The sequence below is a fragment of the Pelodiscus sinensis genome, chromosome 9, assembly GCF_049634645.1.
Source record: "Pelodiscus sinensis isolate JC-2024 chromosome 9, ASM4963464v1, whole genome shotgun sequence".
NCBI lineage: Eukaryota > Metazoa > Chordata > Testudines > Trionychidae > Pelodiscus > Pelodiscus sinensis.
Window position 1 is genome coordinate 49,677,835 of NC_134719.1, and position 20,544 is coordinate 49,698,378.

At 41.6% G+C, this 20,544-nt stretch overlaps 1 protein-coding gene across 1 annotated transcript in view; it reads right to left on the reverse strand.

Annotated features, from left to right (window-relative positions):
* The window catches only part of CDC73 (cell division cycle 73), a 164,960-nt gene that overhangs the window by 25,480 nt on the left and 118,936 nt on the right, over window positions 1-20,544 (reverse strand). The window contains exons 12-13 of the mRNA XM_075936731.1: window positions 8,366-8,401; window positions 8,085-8,172 (exon numbers count right to left, since the gene is read on the reverse strand). Coding sequence (XP_075792846.1) covers window positions 8,085-8,172; window positions 8,366-8,401 — 124 coding nt within the window. The remainder of the gene's footprint in view (window positions 1-8,084; window positions 8,173-8,365; window positions 8,402-20,544) is intronic.

The following is a 20,544-nucleotide window of genomic DNA, read 5'->3' on the forward strand; positions in this document are numbered from 1 at the left end:
CCACTGACCCACCATAGTGAGGATGCTGTGGTAAGTCGCAGCTGGAGTTGCATACCTTAGCCAGATCTACACTGGAGGAGAAAGTTAAACTAAAATATTCAACTCCAACCATGTGAATAGCTGGATTCCACAGGGTAGATTTTAATATTTAAAAGTCTGCTCAGCTAAATCAACCATGATTATGAGAGAATATAGCAACCCAACACAGACACACTCATAACTGAAGGATATTAACCTTCTATTTTTGGCTGAATATTACTACACTTCCACTCTTCATCTACAAATTAATGTGAAGACCACAGCAAATTTGAACACTGAATTAGGAACTATTGTAGGACATATTTGGAGCTCCATGACATCCATTATGGGTTAATCTACTGACCCAATCTGTCTGTAAAAGCCAGCAGAGATCTGGGCATTGGGAAATCCTCTGGTGAGAGTCGCCGCAGCAGCTCATATCACTGGGCACACAGCTCCAGCCCTCCCTCTACACCGCAATGTAAAGATATGGGTGAGAGGCCCCTGAATTCAAGTGATTCCTAGCTGCTGGAATGACTCCTTTAGGGTTGTGGGAGTCAGGTGAAAATCAGAAGCAGTATTTTCCACTAAGCACTAGCTTGGTCGGTGCATGGTACCCCTGGATTTAAAGCCAAGACTGTCTTCCCAACACCCTTCGGATGTGCCAATCATCAATTCACACATCACAGGATTTAGCTCCATATTCCAAATCCTTACCTAAATATGAGTAATTAGTCAAAGCTTGGGTTGGGCCCAAATGATTGGTCAATTCACCAAACAATTAGTGAAATACCATCAAAGAATACTTAAAAAAACCCTAACCTAAGCTACTCAACTCAGAAAAATGTGTAACAGTGAAATGAAGATCTAAAAACTTCTTAGCTATGTTAGGTTAGCATTTAAAATGTTAATACTACTGAGGACTCAACTGCTATAAAAAAGATGAAAAAAAATGGCAATCAATACAAGCACTCCAAAATAATAAAAGGAGGGTAAAGCAACCATACACGAAAAAAACATTCATATACATGCTCTGTAGGCAGCAGGACAATTCAAGCTCCTTGCTTTTCATTATCATTTCTTTACCATCCTCAACAGCTTCATCAATATCATTGTCATCATCAAACTTAATTGCTCTCTCCTCCTTCCTCTTCATCTAATGAATATAGTCAACATTTTAATGTTAAAAAAACAAGTTTGCATGGTGAAATAGCAATGGACTCCCAAAGGGAGTCTTATCACTAACAACTGTTAAAACACACAATCCATGGAACAAAGCCAAACTTTGCAACACTGAATTTTGCAGTGAAACTAACCTACATGATTTGCATTGTATAGAGAACTAAAATAAGAAAAACAAACAATGCACATGGTAAAGTTATTTCATTTTAAATTCATTAAGTTGGCAGCACAGGATTTTTTTTTTAAACACAAGATACCTTAAACTAAAGGCAGAGATGGGCAATAATTTTTGGTGGGGAGCCACTCCCAAGATTTCAGAAAGTGGTCCACTTTTCTGTGGAGGGGGTGCAGGGTCTAGGATGGAGGCTGGATGCAAACAGGTGCAGAGGGCAAGGGACTCAGGCTAAGGAGATGATGTGATGTCCGAGAGGGAGTTGGGGTGGAGGAGGGGGTTGTGACCTGGGTCAAGGGATTGGGGTGTAGGGTCAGGCAGGGAGTATAGGTATAGGAGAGAATTCTGGCCTGGGGGATGGGTGTACGAGGGAGTACAAGGTCTAGGAGGGAGTTGTGACCTGGGGCAAAGGGGTGCAGATGGTTTGGATGGTGACCTGGGGGAGGGAGATGGGATATGGAAGGGGCTGCGGTGCCAGAGGTAAGCTCTGGCTGGGACGTGCTTACCTAAGCATCTCAATTTGCAGTACCCCCAAAGCAGGCTGGGGTATCTTGCCCACCCCTGGTTTAAGGAGTCATCTATAGCATATAGTCACACAACTTAGTTTCATGTATAATGCAATGGGGTATTATATTAAAAAAAACACGTTAGAAGAACTTTATGGCAGTCAATACAAGCACTCCAAAATAATAAAAGGCGGGTAAAGCTTTAATTCAGCTTCCTTGAGAGCACACATATAATAGTTTTGCCCATCATCATATAGAAAGCCCAGTATTGCAAACCCTAAAGATTCCAAAATCATGGATTGTGCTTTCCAAAAATTGTAATTTGTTTTAAAACTAATGAGATTTAAAAAACTGATTGGTTGGGTTAGTTTAGTCTTTGACTCCTGAACATTCTCAAAGTTCTTTCCCCAGTCATGAGGGCCAAGAAACTTATTTAAAACAAAATCTGAGATTCTCACAAAGTAACATGACTGCAGGAACTGAAATGAAGAAATCCTGACAAATAAGTCACAAGAGCTGACAATACTCCAAGTAGGTGGTAATGCCAGAGACAGAACCCAGCTTTCCTAGATATTCATCCAGCCTTTTAAGTGCAAAACAAGATTGTTTTCTTGCTATACTCTGCCTCACTTATTATCCATCTGTGCACTCATGGATGCAAGATTCCTGCAGAACAAATGTGCGATCAAATTAAAATAATTACAGACTGTATAAAGCAATTTATATCTGATTGCAGGAACCATATTCACATATGGATTGCAGATGTGACCTTTGAATTGCCAATTCACTTTAGAAGTATCAGCCCACATTTACACTTTAATTGTATTATAGTAAACTGAAATTTGTTTAGGAGACAAATATGTTGTCTCTCTCTAACACTACCTTGTTGTACCATACAATAGCGGTCAGAGTTATTAAATTGCTACAAGTCAGGTCTGTGACAGACCCAATGTGTGGTTGAAGCACCACTCTTAATTCCACTTTTTAGGCTTAAACATTTCTGTGTTTAACAACTCACTTCAACATTATTTTATTGACAGCTCTCCCACAGTTGAAAGTCAGCTGGAGGCTGTGCTATATAATTAATGCATAATTGAAAGCCTCCTCAATGGCTGTAACCCCTGGCTTACATTGGCTTCAATTCAATTTTGATTTAATATAAAAGTCTGAGTAGCCTTCAGTTCATTCCTTCTAGAAACCCATAACGCTACCTTAATATTCTGAACTACATGAGAACAAACGTTAATGGATAAGAAATACTATACAGAAAAAAAGAAAAGATGAAAATTTAAAAAAGTAACAGAAGAAAAAAAATTAGATCAGACCTGCACAAGCAGCATATGAACAACAGATACCTGCTGAATGTTTCATACAAACACTATGGAACGCCAAGTTTCTGTAGCAACACAACCACCATTTTCAAAAGCAAAATAAAATGTTTCCAATTCATATAATAAATTTGCTTTTCAATTAACTTATGTTAATTTACATTAACTGTTTACCTAAAGGCTTTCCAGGAATGTAGCACAAAACATATTTCTGATTATACTTGTGTTTTATAGAAGAGGCTAAAAATCCAATCACATTGCCACAAAAAACATGCACTTTTTTAGTGTCATATGATCACTATTTTACTTAATAAAAATACACCGACATATTTACTATCCTACAAAATATAAAGTACAACTAAACTAAATTTACAAAATAAGTGAGCAAAGACATTTTATATAATACATTACTCCTGAGTCTTTCATCAAACATATTCACTTAACAAGTAGAATCTGGGGAACTACAAATCATTCAGCTTCACCTCGGTCCCCAGAAAAATCATGGAAGGAATCCTCAAAGAATCATTGTGAAGCGCTTAGAAGAGAGGAAAGTGATCAGGAATAGTCTCCATGGATTCACCAAGGGCAAGTCATGCCTGACCAACCTGATTACCTTCTATAATGAGGCAACTGGCTCTGTGCATATAGGGAAGGTGCTGGATGTGATATATACCTTGACTTTAGCAAAGTTTTTTATATGGTCTCCAACAGTATTCTTGCCAGCAAGTTAAAGTAGTATGGATTAGATAAGATGACTGTAAGGTAGAGAGAAAGGTGGCTAGATGTTTGGGCTCAACGAGCAGTGATCAATGGCTTCATGTCTGGTTGTTAGTTGGTATCAAGTAGAGTATCCCTAATCGTTCGTATTGTTCAGCATCTTTATTAATGACTTGGGAAAGGGTATGGATTGCACCCTCAGCAAGTTTGCGGATGACACTAAAGTAGGGGGAGACAGATATGCTGGAGGAAAAAGATAGGGTCCAGAGTGACCTACAAAAATTGGAGGATTGGCCCAAAAGAAATGTGATGAGCTTCAACAAGGCAAAACTCCTTCACTTGGCCCAAAAGATTCCCCACTCTCTCACAGGTTGGAAACTGGTTGGCTAAGCAGCAGTTTGGCAGAAAAGGACTACAATGGATGAGAAGCAGGATGAGTCAGTGTGCCTTTGTAGCCAAGAAGGCTGACCAGCATATTGGGATGCTCTAGGAGGAGCACTGCTAGCAGATCTAAAGAAGTGATTACTTCTCTTTACTCAGCACTGGTGAGGCCACAACTGCAGTACTGTGTCCAATTCTGGGCCCTCATTACAAAAAAAGATGTGGATAAAGTCCAGCAGAGGGCCACAAAAAGTTATTAGAGGGCTGGAGCACACGACCTACGAGGAAAGTATGTGGGATTTGGGCTTGTTTAGCCTACAGAAGAGAAGAGTGACAGAGGATCTGATAGCAGCATTCAACTATCTGAAGGAGGGTTCCAAAGAGGATGTAGAGAGGCTGTTCTCAGTGGTGACAGATGACAGAACGAGCAGCAATGGTCTCAAGTTGTAGTGGGGGAGGTCTAGGTTGGATATTAGGAAAAACTATTTCACTAGGAAGGTGGTGAAGCACTGGAATGGGTTAGCTAGGGAGATGGTGGACTCTCTAGGGGTTTTTAAATCCTGTCTGGGATGATTTAGTTGGGATTAGTCCTGCTTTTAGGAGGGGGTTGGACTTTATGACCTCCTGAGGCCTCTTGCAACCCTAGGATTCTATGAACAGCAAATTTGTAAAGTTTGATAAAGCACACTGTCTCCTTCGGTCATTAAAGTGAATTAGTGGAGTTATACTGTAACTAGAAATTACTTCAGAGGCCTTGCTTACATTAGGACGTTAGCACAGACTGAAATTGCATGGAGACTGCTTCTTTCTGTGGATTACTGTATTTCTCATCATAGAACCCCAGAGACTGATAGACTGCAGGCCAATTTAAAACTTCCAGGCTACGTGTTATATAATCTCTTTCGATCCATTTTTGCGAAGAGGTTTCTGCATAAAAACATTCAGTGTGCATGTTTCCTTTTTGCGGAAAAACCCCTTTTTGCACAAGATCCTTATGCCTCATACCTCTTTCACAAAAATGGATCGGAAGAGATTATGCAAATGAAGCATGAGAAAATGCTAATCAGTGCTTCATTTGCATTGCCTCTTCCAGCAAAACGCATAGTGTAGACTTAGCCCCAGAGTCTACATGTTGGACATATCCTGGCTTTATACCACTATATCTTACTCCTTCTGGAGCTGATGCTGTGGATCATCAAATCCTCATTCTAATATGTGTGCTATCTTTTACTTCCTTGCCAGCTACGATACTTTAGTCTACATTTTGTACTTCAAGTACCAAAGTTAAAATTACATGATGGCAACCAAAATTTTTTAGTGAATTATATCAGTGTCAGCATCAAAATGCAGATAATGGCTTCACTGTAGTCTTCAATTTGCATTTTGCTAATACAATTATTTTCAATTCTGCTCCATACACCCTATTGAAAAATGTGGCCTTCATACATTCTTTAACATTAGCAGTTCTCAACACAGGGGGAAAAATGGGTTAGAAAGCTGCCCTGTGTATAATTAATAGGTAGTAAATTGAAAAAAAAATTAAATACTGGATCCTTCTAAAAAAGCCATGAGTCCTTTATTTTTGTTCTAAAGAGAGCTGCTCTCCACAAAGGATAAAATTAAGCACTGTTAATAGGTGGATGTGACGTGTCTCCAATTGTCCTTCATTTATCAGAGATGTAACTGTTCATGTATCTAAACAGATTTGTTGAAAATAAATAAAGTATTTGCACTATAACATCCTACCAGACCATTTGTTGTTTTTAAAGTTTATATTGTAATTGTGTTGCCTTTCCCATTTTTCATCTATTTACACACAACTAAACACTTTCAATGACTTGACAATAGCTAAAAACCAAAGTTAAAAGGGCAACTCTGGCTAGGAACATGCACATGCTCCCCAGCAAACAAGTGAACTATTTATTGAACTAAATTCCCCAAGCAACACTAACGTACATTAACACTCACATAACCATCATTATTACGATGTTAAATATGAGTTACTAATATTCACAAACTTTAATCTGGGAGGAGAGGCTGATTAAGCTATTAAGTAGAGCAGCATTTTAAGTAGTCCTTGACCAGTAAGTTATTATTAAGTATATTATTATGCTGTGTGAAAGCAGTATTATGGTTAACTCATCTGTATTCAAATATGTGAAGAAAGCACATATATCCCACTTTTACTACAACTGGTCATCCAAAAATTCAGTGGTGGCGGACACTGTTACCACAACTGATAACAGCAATTCTAAAATGGCAATGGATTTAGAAGAGAATACTAATATAATGCAATAAAGACTACAAAGACAAAAGAGTTATGTAAATCAAGATTATATTCCCAGATATAAAGGTTAGTTTATAGTTCAAGTTATTAAATACAGACCAATACACTTGTAACCAACAATGTTTTTATAACTAAAGGCTTATCAACATTTCACAGGCAGGAGTTAAAAAAATAGGTTTTGTCAGAAGCAAACTGTGCTGCAGTGGTCAGATTATTCTTAAGGCTTGTTTACTCAGAACACTTGCATCATTTTAACTATACTGGTAAAGTTACAGTGGTACAACTGCCCCAGTGCATAATAGATACCTGTATAAAGGTATTGGTTTTTGCACACCTTATATAAGAGCCTTATTACCAGTATAACCAATTCCAAACTAGGAGTTGTACAGTATAACTTATTTCCATTTAAAATCACCCTTTCCCTAACTAAAATAGTTTTACCAGAATAACATTTTTAGTTCAGGCCCTAGGTTCAGCAAATGCACAGAATATTTTCTAATGGTTGCTATAATACTTGTTTCTGTAGGCCCACTGCAATGAGCACATACGTTCTTAGTGCACTTTCAATGCCAATTGCTTCACTTCAGCATAAATTAGTTTATGTTTGGTTTTCTTTGGTGATTTGTGCCTGGACATATTTAGAGTTCAGACACCTCAAAGTGCACCATGGAGCCTCAAAAGATGTGAGGGCAACTACCTGCCATGTGTCAGTAAGGTAAAATCACTTTTAAGAAAGAGAGCATCAAATTTATAAAACGACAAACAAATTTATATATGGGAATTCTTAAATGGCTTCTTTTAGATCCACAGAAGTAATGGCTGGCGAGAAATATGCAACTTTGTACATTATGATCTACATTATGTACTTTTTTTTTAACCGTAAGGGTAGTTAATTTACATGGAATCGCAAATCTTACTTTTAGCTTGTTCAGCTATATGGAGTTTGAATTTAGACTATCAATGGATGTTCTTTAAAACCAGCAATTATAATAATATTGCATCGTGGTTTACAAGGTATGGAAATGATGGGAGACTATTTGTAGTTCAACAGAATTTCCATCTGCTAATTTACTTTGCTATAAATGTTTCAAGTTGTTGCTTTATTTATATTATTAACAATACATGAATTTTTAAATACTCACCCATTCTTTGTAAGAAGTGTACCTCATTCCCTATTTAGCAATGATTCGGAGAATGGATAACATTTACCATTTAAAACAGAAAAGTAAAAACTCGGCCTACAGACATTAACATTTCCTTCCAGTCAATGTATTTAGTTGGTTCAGAAATGACTATTCTTGCAAATAATTTTCATCCTAATATTTTTTTTAAACCGTTCAAGGACACCTATGTTTTCTTTCCAATTTGGACTGTAAAATTAAAATTCAGTTGTCAGGAGAGAACAGATACTGCTTCTTGAATAATTACTACTCTGGCTATATCTTTATATCTGAAGACAATCTTTTATAAAGAATATTTTGTCAGCTACTTACTTTAAATCCTGCAAAAGGTCTTTTGCATTAAGCATAGTTATTAAAGAAGTTGTAGCTGCTGGAATAATGATAATGGGAGTTCGAGAGCCTATAAAGAGAAAATAAAAATACATAATTTTAACAAAATGCAATTAAAAATCTTTATCACTTGTCTTACAGCTCAAAATTGTGAACAATTTCAAAATCTTTTCCATCTTTATTATTCTCAATTTAGGATAACAATGTATATTTACATGACGATTTGCTTTCACAAAAGGGACTTGTACAACTAAGTAACTCACCTTTTTTCTGGTTTGGTGGTGGTCTTGCTTGGGAAACTGTAAAAGAAAATATTAATTACTAACTGAAATATAAACACAAATGATTATCATTTATAGGAGTAACTATAACAAGGTGAACAAAGGGTTGACAATCTAGTTATTAGTCTTTGGAGGCTAAACATCTTAGGTATTAATAAAATAATCCTGAAATCTAAATCCAGCTAGATGAAAAAGTTTGCTGAAACAAATCCATATATTTTTCTCTTGCTCCTCTTCATCTTATATCAACTAAGGATTTTCAAAGGCACAAAGTTGCATGAATATTTTATTGTGTATGATAAAGGACTGGATTTAGGATTTACACAAAGAAATTATATTATTATAATATAATATATTATAATAGCCTTAGCCATTATTAAAAGGATGTGATGGCAAAAGGCAGTATAAAAAACTTGGTTGCCCTTTAATACACAGATCAAATTTGCCAAATTTGAAAGTCAGGGTATGTTTAGTGTCTAGATTGAGTGAGCACCTCAGATTCTATGTATAATAGAGCACAGCGGATAGACATGGAAGCCCTCAGGCTGGAAAAAGCTGGCCAGAAATGATCAAGATTTAACAACTGTATCAGGATAGAAATTGCTTCAATACATGGAGAATATTTTCTCAAGCTTTGGACATTGGGCTCTCTTTTTCAAATTTTGTTTTCAGGCTTCTAAATTCAGTGACCTGCTCACCTGGAAGACATTCCAGTTCAAATGTGGAGTTATTTCATGGCTAGAAAATGAAGTGCAGCCATGGCTCGCTTTAAGCAACTTGACAAAATCAGTGACCTGATGCGTATGTTTTATAGTAATGAGCTCTTTCCTAATATGTTCGTTTGCTTTGGCCATCTCTTCCAACTATGCCCTCAGGTAAAAATAAAATAGTGATGGCTTGCTATTGATTAGTGTTTCCACAGATTACTTTTCTGGAAAGCATCCACATCATTTTCAGGACTCCAAACAAACTAACTGCTGAGGATGTGAATTTTTATCATATGGATTTAGCACAGTTCAAGAATTCGAGAAAGTACAATATAGCTTCAAGTCAAAACTAGTAGTAAGCATGACAGAGTTCCTTAATTGATTTCTAGTATTCTAACACACATGTTCATGCTTATTTATGACCGTTTCAGAACCTTGCTGTGGTATCGTAAATATTCTTCACGCACACCTCTACTGTCGGGACTGTATTTTTAATTATCTCAACCTGAAACTGTCAAAAGCATGGAAATAACTGGTGACTCCTCCGTTAATTATAAGGTCTTAAGTGGTAATAATTTCATTCATTAATATTAAAATGATACAAAATTTTAAATGTTAAAATAATTGCCAATAAATACTGTTGCTTTTTGGAAGGCATAAAGCTGTATTTAGCCACCTTGCTTTAATGTTAAATAAACTATTATATACAAGAAAACCACCACAATAAATTCTAACATTTAAAAAAAATCTGAAACAACATATCTGCAACTCAAGTATTACATTTGATGGCCCAAGCAAACATTCCCATTCCATAAAAGGACAACAGTCTCCTGCAGACATAGTCTGGATACCCGTTCTGCTATTAGTCTAGCATTTTAAGAGACAAGGAAAACCAAGTGTCCCAGGGTGGGTGTAATAAATGATTTCATTTTGGAGCAAAAAAGTCTAAGAGACATACTTGCAACAGGATACATAAAACCTCTGCTCTTAATTCTCTGTGCATCTTATGGGGGGGGGGAGGGGGAGGCAAAACCAACATAACCTTTTTAATATAAAAATATGCAGGTCTGCCAGTTAACATGTGTGAAATTTCATCTATCAGTGTGGCCCTGTTGATGACAGTGGTTTATCCAGCAGAATTTCTGCTCTTGCTATTCCTACCCTTTTCATATCCTTGTTTGTCAGTTCCAAACACATTCATATTCTCAACAGCCCTAGTGAGATAAATATGACAGGCAAGGTGACCTTTCTAGCACTGAAACAACTGGGAAGATAAAGAACAAGAAAGCAATGTTAACACCAGAGCACAATCTAAAAGCTATTTAGAATATTCAATACTTCATAGACTTTCTTGGGGAAAATATTTTACAAAAGTAAATCTTTTAAGAATTACGTTCACTAAAAAGATCCAAAGGAATTAACAAGGTATGTACCCACATCATCTGGTTACCTACCCAGGTCACAAAAAAGTAATTTTATATCTTACACTAGCAACATCGCTATTCACTGCATGTAAAAAGATTAAAGAGCATCATTAAATTTATTTGACAAAACCATGAAAAAGGATATCACTTCCCAAAAATTATGGCCTTTGCAAACATCTTCAAAGAATCGACACCTGACCATGTTCCATAAACAAAATTTCCCCCAATTTTCAAAATTCACCACCTGCAACAGTCCACTTTTCTCATGAGCAAATCAGTAACCACCAACATTATGCTAAGGAACTAGAGAACATCACAGATTACAAGATTGAAGAGAAGAAGAGAAAATAAGTACGGTACTTCTAGAAGCACTTTTCACCAAAAAAATTAAAAATTCCGCACATTTTGGGACGATATTACCACATAATCATACCAGCTTCAATTGTTTTGACATTTTATTTCAAAATATCTGTCAGCAAATGTGTCTAATAGAGAGACACATAAAATTTCCCCAGGAATAAAGATGCAGAAACCTCTATGACAACCCAGTTGATGTTTCTCTGCCTCTAGACTCCAGAGCCCAACTCAGAGGGAGGGGGAAAGATACCCACAGTCTCTTCTCCCCTCCCCCAGAGCCTAGGAAAAGCCCCCCTACTAGCCAATACACCTGAACCCCCCTTCTCCCTCAGAGCCAAGCTGCAGGGAGTCCTCCTTGCCCAGATACCTACACCTCTTTCCCCCCAGAATCCAGCCAGATCCAGAGCCTCATGCTTGGTCCCAGGCTTGCATGGACTTTGCTGTACACTGCTTTCTCCTTCCCTCAGGACATGCTGAGAATGGCAACATCCAAGAACCCTCTAGGCTCCCTTCCTCTGCTTCCAGCAGAGTCTTCTATGTGCAAGTTGGAACTAGCCTATTTCTGAGAAGGAAAGGAAATTCTGCATGTAAAATGTTAATTTCTGCAAAATTCTGCCTTGCACAGTGACACGGAATTCCTCCAGGAGTAGTATGTGTTTCAGTATCGTAGAACTATTATTAGTCTGAGAAACCATAGTGTTAGGGATGGAATTGTTCACTGACTTCTAGTCTTGCTTCAGCATGGGAAAATAGTCTAGATGACTTATTAAGGTCTCTTTCAACCCTACATTTCTAAGATTTTATTATTTTGATGCATTGTGTTATGAGCACATCAGTAATGGGTTGGGGAGAGTGGGATTTTTGAATCAGTGCTACTACAGCCTCTCTCCGAGTTACAAACGAGTTACAAACCAAACACTTGGCCGTAATTCAATCCGTTCGTAACTCGGACCCCACTGAGTTACATGCGACCGCGCTGTTCGTAAGCGCAGGTCACGTTCATAACTCGGGGACCGCCTTTACAACCGTTCCATGGGAGCCTTGGTTGTAGTGTGAACAGTCGTAACTTGACTGTTCTCAACTCAGGGAGTGGCTGTACTAGTTTTTGATCCTGCCTATAATGGGGAGACAGAGCCCAACCTCCCCGCTTGAGGCTTTTCAGCACCCTGGCCAGCAGCAGATGCAGTGGAGAGGTCCTCCAAGCAGGGTAGAGGGGCAGCCTGCACTGCAGCCAATCATGATTCAGGCTGCTATATAAGGAGCTGCTAGTGAAGGCCAAGCAGTTCCAACCTGGAGCTCAACCCAGGCAGACCTCTGCGTGGGAGTTGAGCTGGTGCAGCTAAGCAGAGCTAGATCCTTTTGTGAAAGGCTAGCCAGCAGCAATGCTGAGGAATCCTGGACAAGGGGAACTTTGCAACTAAGCCCTAGAGAAGGGCTGGATCAGACAGCATCCTGGGGAAGTGGCCCAGGGACACAACCAGAATTACAGACTCTGAAACCTGGCAGGTAACTGCTACATACAGGGCCCCTGGGGTGGGACCCAGAGGAATGGGCAGGCCTGGGTTCCCCCAGGTCCCAAACTACACCTGAATGAAGGGGTAAAGAGAAGGCCTGAACCTCAGCCACAGATTGGATTGTGCCTCGCCCACAAACAGGCGAGGTAATTATTGTGTGACCCCCTTCAGCCACTAAGGGGTGTTCACAGACAGGACTGAACCTGTTACACTGCCCCACCACACTAGTTTTCAATTTCAGTCAACACCCTTCCACTGTTTCTCTTATCCTTTCCTTTCATCCCCCACACATCCCTGAGTCTTCTCTCAAACCCATCCTCTCCCATTCTTACTCTCCTAAAAAAGGGGATTTTCCAAACTTGGGTCACAGGCCCACCTGGCTGAAAATGGCAAACCACAGCCAATGGCAGCTACAAGACTCCATGCCAAAGGACACTAAGCATCCTTAAACACCATCAACAGCTTATCCGGATGGGCCCTATAACCCAAATTTGAAAACCTATGAACTAAAACACAAATGCTGTCTTCGCACATAAGCCACCAATATTGGAACGTATTCAAAGGAAGTCAATCTTGGCTGGGGTTCTATGAATTACTGTAATGCCAATTTTACTAATATTAATAATACCAGGATAGCACAAATCACATTTTTTATGCTTAATAAACAATAAGAAAGGAAATTTTGAAAAGTTTCTTCAAAATGAAAACGAGTGCCCAATGCATAACTAAGAAAAAATCATGCCAGGATGGAATTTCCCTCCACCTCTATCACTGATCCAAGAGAAGCTCTTGGAAAAAAAGAGTTGCCTGCTTACTTGTAACTGATGTTCTTCAAAAAGTGTTTGCAACCATTCCACTGAGCTGTATGAGCATCAGAAACTTTTTCCCTGGAGTGGCACAGATATAGCAGCCCCTGCATACCACTGCTGACCTGACCCCCACTTTGGTTCCTTCTTACCAGCTACTCTAACAGAGGGGAAGGAGGGTAGGTACTAGAACCGACATGAACACCTCATCTTGAAGAACACCAGATGAGTGAACACAATCTTGAGAAAGCAGTTTTTTTCTTCGAGTGCTTGTTATTATCAGTTCCAGTCAGGTGACTCCCAGACTGCTACAGCCTTGAGGTGCAGAGGGAGTTAGGAATCACTGATTGGACTACGTTTTTACCAACCACTCCATCAGCCCCAATGGCTTGTCAATGGCATAGTAGACTGTGAACGTATGCACTGAGGACCATGTTGCCCTACAGACACTCTCAATGGAAATATATGCCAAAAAACACAATGGAAAAGGCCTGAGCTCTGCTAGAGTGGGCCATCGCCAATGGTGGTATAACCTCCACCAGATCATAATGGGTACGTATGCAATCAGCTATGAGGAAATGTGTTGAGCTGAGACCAGATCACCTTTCATATGATCCGCTATTGCCACAAATAGCAGGGTAGACTTCCTAAAGGGCTTTGAGCACTCAATATAGAAGACAAGGAACCTATGTAAATCTAGCATGTGCAGCATCTCATAGACTCATAGACTCATAGACTTTAAGGTCAGAAGGGACCATTATGATCATCTAGTCTGACCCCCTGCACCGTGCAGGCCACAGAATCTCGCCCACCCCTCTTAGAATAATCCTCTCACCTATGTCTCAGATATTGAAGCCTTCCAATACTTTGAAGGCCCCAACATGCAGAGAGTCCTTCAGCTGTGATCTGTGCCCAATGCTACAGAGGAAGGCGAAAAACCTCCAGGGCCTCTGCCAATCTACCCTGGAGGAAAATTCCTTCCTGACCCCAAATATGGCGATCAGCTAAACCCTGAGCATGTGGGCAAGACTCACCAGCCAGACACCCAGAAAGTTCCCTATAGCAACTCCTATCATCCCTCCATTGACCTATTTCCAACTGGAAATGAATGGTCAATTAGTTACCAAGATCATGTTATTTCATCCAACCATCCCCTTATCATAGAATCAGTACTGGAAGAGACCTCAGAAGGTCGTCAAGTCCAGCCCTCCGCTCTAGGCAGGACCAATCCCATCTAAATCAACCCGGCCAGGGCTTTGTCAAGCCGAGACTTAAACACCTCTAGGGATGGAGACTCCACTACTTCCCTAGGTAACCCATTCCAATGCTTCACTACCCTCCTAGTAAAATAGTTTTTCCTAATATCCAATCTGGACCTCTCCCACCACAACTTGAGACCATTGCTCCTTGTTCTGCCATCTGTCACTACTGAGAACAGCCTCTCTCCATCCTCTTTGGAACCTCCCTTCAGGAAGTTGAAGGCTGCTATCAAGTCCCCCCTCACTCTTCGCTTCTGCAGACTAAACAGACCCAAGTCCCTCAGCCTCTCCTCGTAGGTCATATGCTCCAGACCCCTAATCATTTTGGTTGCCCTCCGCTGGACCCTCTCCAATGCGTCCGCATCCTTTTTGTAGTGGGGGCCCCAGAACTGGACACAGTACTCCAGATGTGGCCTCACCAAAGCCGAATAAAGGGGAATAATGACATCTCTGGATCTGCTGGCAATGCTCCTCTTAATGCATCCTAATATGCCATTAGCCTTCTTGGCTACAAGGGCACACTGTTGACTCATATCCAGCTTCTCATCCACTGTAACCCCCAGGTCCTTTTCTGCAGAACTACTACTTAACTGGTTGGTCCCCAGCCTGTAACTATGCTTGGGATTCTTCCGTCCCAAGTGCAGGACTCTACACTTGTCTTTGTTGAATCTCATGAGATTTCTAGTGGCCCAATCTTCCAATTTGTCCAAGTCACTCTGGACCCTATCTCTGCCCTTAAGCGTATCTACCTCTCCCCCTAGCTTAGTGTCATCTGCAAACTTGCTGAGGGTGCAATCTATCCCCTCATCCAGGTCATTAATAAAGATATTGAACAAAACCGGTCCTAGAACCGAACCTTGGGGCACTCCACTAGAAACCGACCTCCATCCTGACATCGAACCGTTGATCACTACCCGCTGGGCCCGGCCTTCTAGCCATCTTTCTATCCATCTTACCGTCCATTTATCCAATCCGCATTCCCTTAACTTGCTGGCAAGAATATTGTGGGAGACCGTATCAAAAGCCTTGCTAAAGTCAAGGTATATAACATCCACTGACTTTCCCATGTCCACTGAGCCAGTTACCTCATCATAGAAGCTAATCAGATTGGTCACGCACGACTTGCCCTTTGTGAATCCATGCTGACTATTCCTGATCACTTTCCTCTCATTCAAGTGTCTCAAAATGGACTCCTTTATGATCCCTTCCATGATTTTTCCAGGCATCTGTTGTCTGGCATTCGCGTGTGGTTTCAGGTAAAACACCAGGAGGAAAATATCCAGTCCAAGATGGAATTGCGAGACCACTTTTGGTTGAAAGGTTAGGTGTAGGCTAAGCTGCACATAATCCTAATGGAAAATGGGATACGGGGGCTCTGAGGACAGCACTCAGTCAAATTCTGGAGGATGTAATTGCTACTAGAAAGGCGACTAAGGGAAAGATGCAACACAGAACATGAGCTAGGGGCATGAAAGGAGGCTCCATAAGCCTATTGAGAACCACATTAAGGTCCTTTGTAGGTACAGGAGAACGTGAGTACAGAAAGGTTATGTCTAAACAGCATTACTTTTTTGGGATACCTCTGGTATCCAGGAAAAGCAACACCGTATCCAAGGAATATGCTCACTTTTTTGGAAACATTTTCTACAAGGAACAAGTGTGTGGCTCGAAAGCACTTTCTTTTGCAATTTGACCCCGTGTAGGCACGCCAAATTTTGAAAGAGCCTCTTTTGAAAGTAAACTCGAAAAAGACACACAATTTGCATACCGCAAATTGTGTATTTTTTCCCCCCATTTAACATTGCACTCTATACACAGCCAAAGACGCTATCCAGGCCCGTTCTTAAACAAGTTACCACAAGGTCCCCAATCAAGGAATGCTAGAAATGAGTCTACTGGAGCCAATGAGGGGATAATGGTAGAGATTCCATGAGGGATTTTAGTCTCCCTGTGTGTTGGCTGAGGCCTCTTCAGTCTAATATAGGCTTCAGATCTCCCTTGCCCTGGGGAATTAGGAAGCCTATACTGAGGAAAAAAAAGCCCTGCCCTATATATGATGAAGGACCTCTTGAACCACTCCTAGCATGAGGAACAACTGCACCTCCTGAAGGAGGAGTTGCTCATGAGAGGAGTCCTCGAGCGCACCTTCAAAAACCATTTGGGGCCTGCCGCAGACTTGGAAATGCTATTGTCTTGACTCGAGGAGTGATTAGAGAGCCTGTGCCTATTATTCCTGTTCTACCAACAGAACTGCTCTTGTCTGGGCCTTGGCATGTATCTCTGTTGAAATGGCTTCCTCTGCACTGGACTATGCATACCAAGAAATTTTATGGTAGCTCTCGAATCTTTCAGGGAATGGAGCTTAGAATCAGTTTGCTCAGAAAAGAGTCCTCTCCCTTCCAGCAGGAGGTTTCGGATAGTTTGCTGGGCCTCCAATGGCAGCCCAGAGGCCAACAGCCAAGAGGAGTAGTGCATGACTCCATATGGAGAGTGTTCTAACTGCTGAGTTCAGAGCTTAAAGTTCCTGCAGGGGAGTAATCAGGAACGTGAAAGTGCAATTGGAATTGCAGCTAACAAGGGATGTGAAGGGTAACAAGAAAAATTTCTACAGGCAATAAGAGTGTGATCAGAGAGGGTGTGGGGCCCTTACTGGATGAGGGAGGTAACCTCGTGACAGACGATGTGGGAAAAGCTGAAGTACTCAATGCTTCCTTTGCCTCTGTCTGCACAGACAAGGTCAGATCCCAAACTAATGCACCAGGCAACATAGTATGGGAAGGAGGTGGGCAGCCCTAGCTGGAGACAGAACAGGTTAAGTACTAATTAGAAAAGCTAGACATACACAAATCCATGGGTCCAGATTTAATGCATCCAAGGGTACTGAGGGAATTGGCAAATGTCATTGAGGAGCCTTTGGCCATTATCTTTGAAAACTCATGGAGATTGGAAGAGATCCCCGATGATTGGAAGACAAATGTGGTGCCCATCTTTAAAAAAGAGAAGAAGGATAATCCAGGGAACTACAGACAAGTCAGTCTTAACTCAGTCCCTGGAAAAATCATGGAGGGGATCCTCAATGAATCCATTTTGAAACACTTGGAAGAGGGGAAGTGATCAGGAATAGTCAACATGGATTCGCGAAGGGAAAATCATGCCTGACCAATCTGATTAACTTCTATGATGAGGTAAGAGGCTCTGTGGATATGGAAAAGTCGGTGGATGTTATATATCTTGGGTGCGTCTAGACTGGCAAGATTGTGCGCAAAAGCAGCCGCTTTTGCACAAAAACTTGCCAGCTGTCTACACTGGCAGCTTGAATTTGTGCAAGAGCACTGACGTTCTAATGTAAGAATTCAGTGCTTCTTGCACAAATGCTTTGACGCTCCTGCTCAGGGATAAGCCGTCTTGAGCAAGAATACTTGCGCAAGAGGGCCAGTGTAGACAGGCACCTTAATTTTTTACGCAAGAAAGCCCGATGGCTAAAGTGGCCATTGGAGCTTTCTTGTGCAAAAGCGCATTTATACTGGCGCATCCGTGCCAATCTAGACATTTTTTTGTGGAAATACTTTTAACGGAAAAACTTTTCCATTAAAAGTATTTCCGCAAAATCATGCCAGTCTAGACGCAGCCCTTGACTTTACTAAAGCTTTTGATACTGTCTCCCACAATATTCTTGCCAGCAAGTTAAGGAAGTATGGATTAGATAAATGAACTGTAAAATGGATAGAAAGCTGGCTAAACTGTGGGGCCCAATGAGTAGTGATCAACGGCTCAATGTCAGGTTGGTGGTTGGTTTCTAGCGGAGTGCCTCAAGGATCAGTTCTATGGCTGGTTTTGTTCAACATCTTTATTAATGATCTGAAGGAGGAAATGGATTGCACCCACAACAAGTTTGTGGATGACAGTAAGCTAGGGGGAAAGGTAGATACGTTGGAGAGCAGGGATAGAATACAGAGTGACCTAGACAGATTAGAGGATTGGGCCAAAAGAAATCTGATGAGGTTCAGTAAGGACAAGTGTAGAGTCCTGCACTTGGGACGGAAGAATCCCAAGCATTGTACAGGCTGAGGACCGAAGGGCTATGTAGCAATTAGGCAGAAAAGGACCTGAGGATTACAGTGGATGAAAAGCTGGATATGAGTCAAGAGTGTGCCTTTGTAGCCAAGAAGGCGAATGAAATATTAGGTTGCATTAAGAGGAGCATTGCCAGCACATCTAGAGAAGTGATTATTCCCATTTATTCGGCACTAGTGAAGCCATATCTGGAATATTGAGTCCAGTTCTGGGCCCGTCACTACAGAAAGGATGTGGACACATTGGAGAGGGTCCAGCGGAGGGCAACCAAAATGATTAGGGGGCTGGAGCATATGACTTATGAGGAGAGGCTGAGGGAGTTGGGTCTATTTAGTCTGCAGAAGCAAAGAATAAGGGGGGATTTGATAGTAGCCTTCAACTTCCTGAAGGGAGGTTCCAAAGAGAATGGAGAGAGGCTGTTCTCAGTAGTGACAGATGGCAGAACAAGGAGCAATGGTCTCAAGTTGTGGTGGGAGAGGTCCAGGTTGGATATTAGGAAAAACTATTTCACTAGGAGGAATGGGTTACCTGGGAAGGTGGTGGAATCTCCATCCCTAGAGGTTTTTAAGTCTCGGGATGACAAAGCCCTGGCTGGGGTCATTTAGTTGGGATTGGTTCTGGATTCAATGACCTCCTGAGGTCTCTTCCAGCCCTAGGATTCTATGGTTTTATTCTCCAATGTACCTCAGGTATGAGTCGTGAGGAATAGATATTTTGCAAATAGTGAAGGATTTAAACTCCAGGGCTTTTGGCATGCCCCGGAACCCAGGAAAGGCAAAAGCTGAGGGGGCAAGCCCACCTATTCCTAACTACTGGTTAAGAATGGAAAACTAAAGATTTAGAGATAAATAAGGAAGTACTGAATAGCTACGGACTATCGGTTTGCTGATGGAAGACAGAGAGAAGTTCCTATGTCACAAAGGAACTAAAGGGGATGGTCAGCAGGGTATATAGGAGCTGTTCTAGCAGTGCTACTACAAGAGGCTCCACAGGTGCTAGAGGAAAGGAGTTTGATACTTGTGCATGAAATGCACGCACAGATGATTGGAATCGACGTGAGCAATCACTAGAAGAAATATACTAACACTAAAAGCATTTGTACAAATTGCCATTATTTCCCAGTTGTAACAGGTATAGTGACATTGAAACACAAATCACTCTGTTCACAACTACTTTCATGACAGCTTGATTTCGACATTTATCTGCCAGACACAGGAAACTACAGAGTAGAAAATTCATACTTCATACCATTTTCAATGCTGGTATTATATAATTATGAAAAATATGAAACAGGGCTTTTTTCTTTAATGGTTTACTAGGGGGCAGTGCCCCCTGCTCATTATTCTCCAACCTCTCTCTCCGGGGGTAGGCAGCACTATTCCCCCCCTCCCCCCCACCTCTCCAGCAAGGGCCAGGTTGAGACATGGAAGTCCTGGCTTGCCCATGCTCTCTCCCCCGACCATTGGGCCCTCCCAAGGCCAGGCCAACACCAGCTCTCCTCCCCAAGCCACAGGGGGGTTTGGACCAAGCTGAGGCTGGCCCAGCTCTCCCTTCGGCTGCAGGAGGTGGTGGGTGGCCGGGTTTGGGCTGAGCCGAAGCTCGCCTGGCTCTCTCCCCCGGCTGCCAGAGGGTTGGGTCGAGGCCAAGGCTGTCCCCACGCTGGTCTTGCCCCGGTCCCTCCCCCAACCCAGGAAGGGGGGCCAGGGCAAGACTGACCCGGTTCTCCCCCCAGCCTAGGGGGAGCATGAGGGAGCAGGGATGCAGGGAGGGGGCACGGGTCACCAGAGAGGGGAAGAGCTTGGAGAGGGGGAGGCCCCTGGAGCACTGGGGCAGGGGGAGAGGCTGCGCAGCTCCGCGGCTTCAACTAGGGATGTTAAATATCGTTTAATCATAGAATCATAGAGCTCCAGCCCAGTAACCTCATGAATTCGTATTAGTCAGTTGACTATTCTATAGTTCCCCGGAGGTGGGGCTGGCAGCCAGTTTCCTCCAGTCTCACTACTGAGGAGCTCCCCATCAC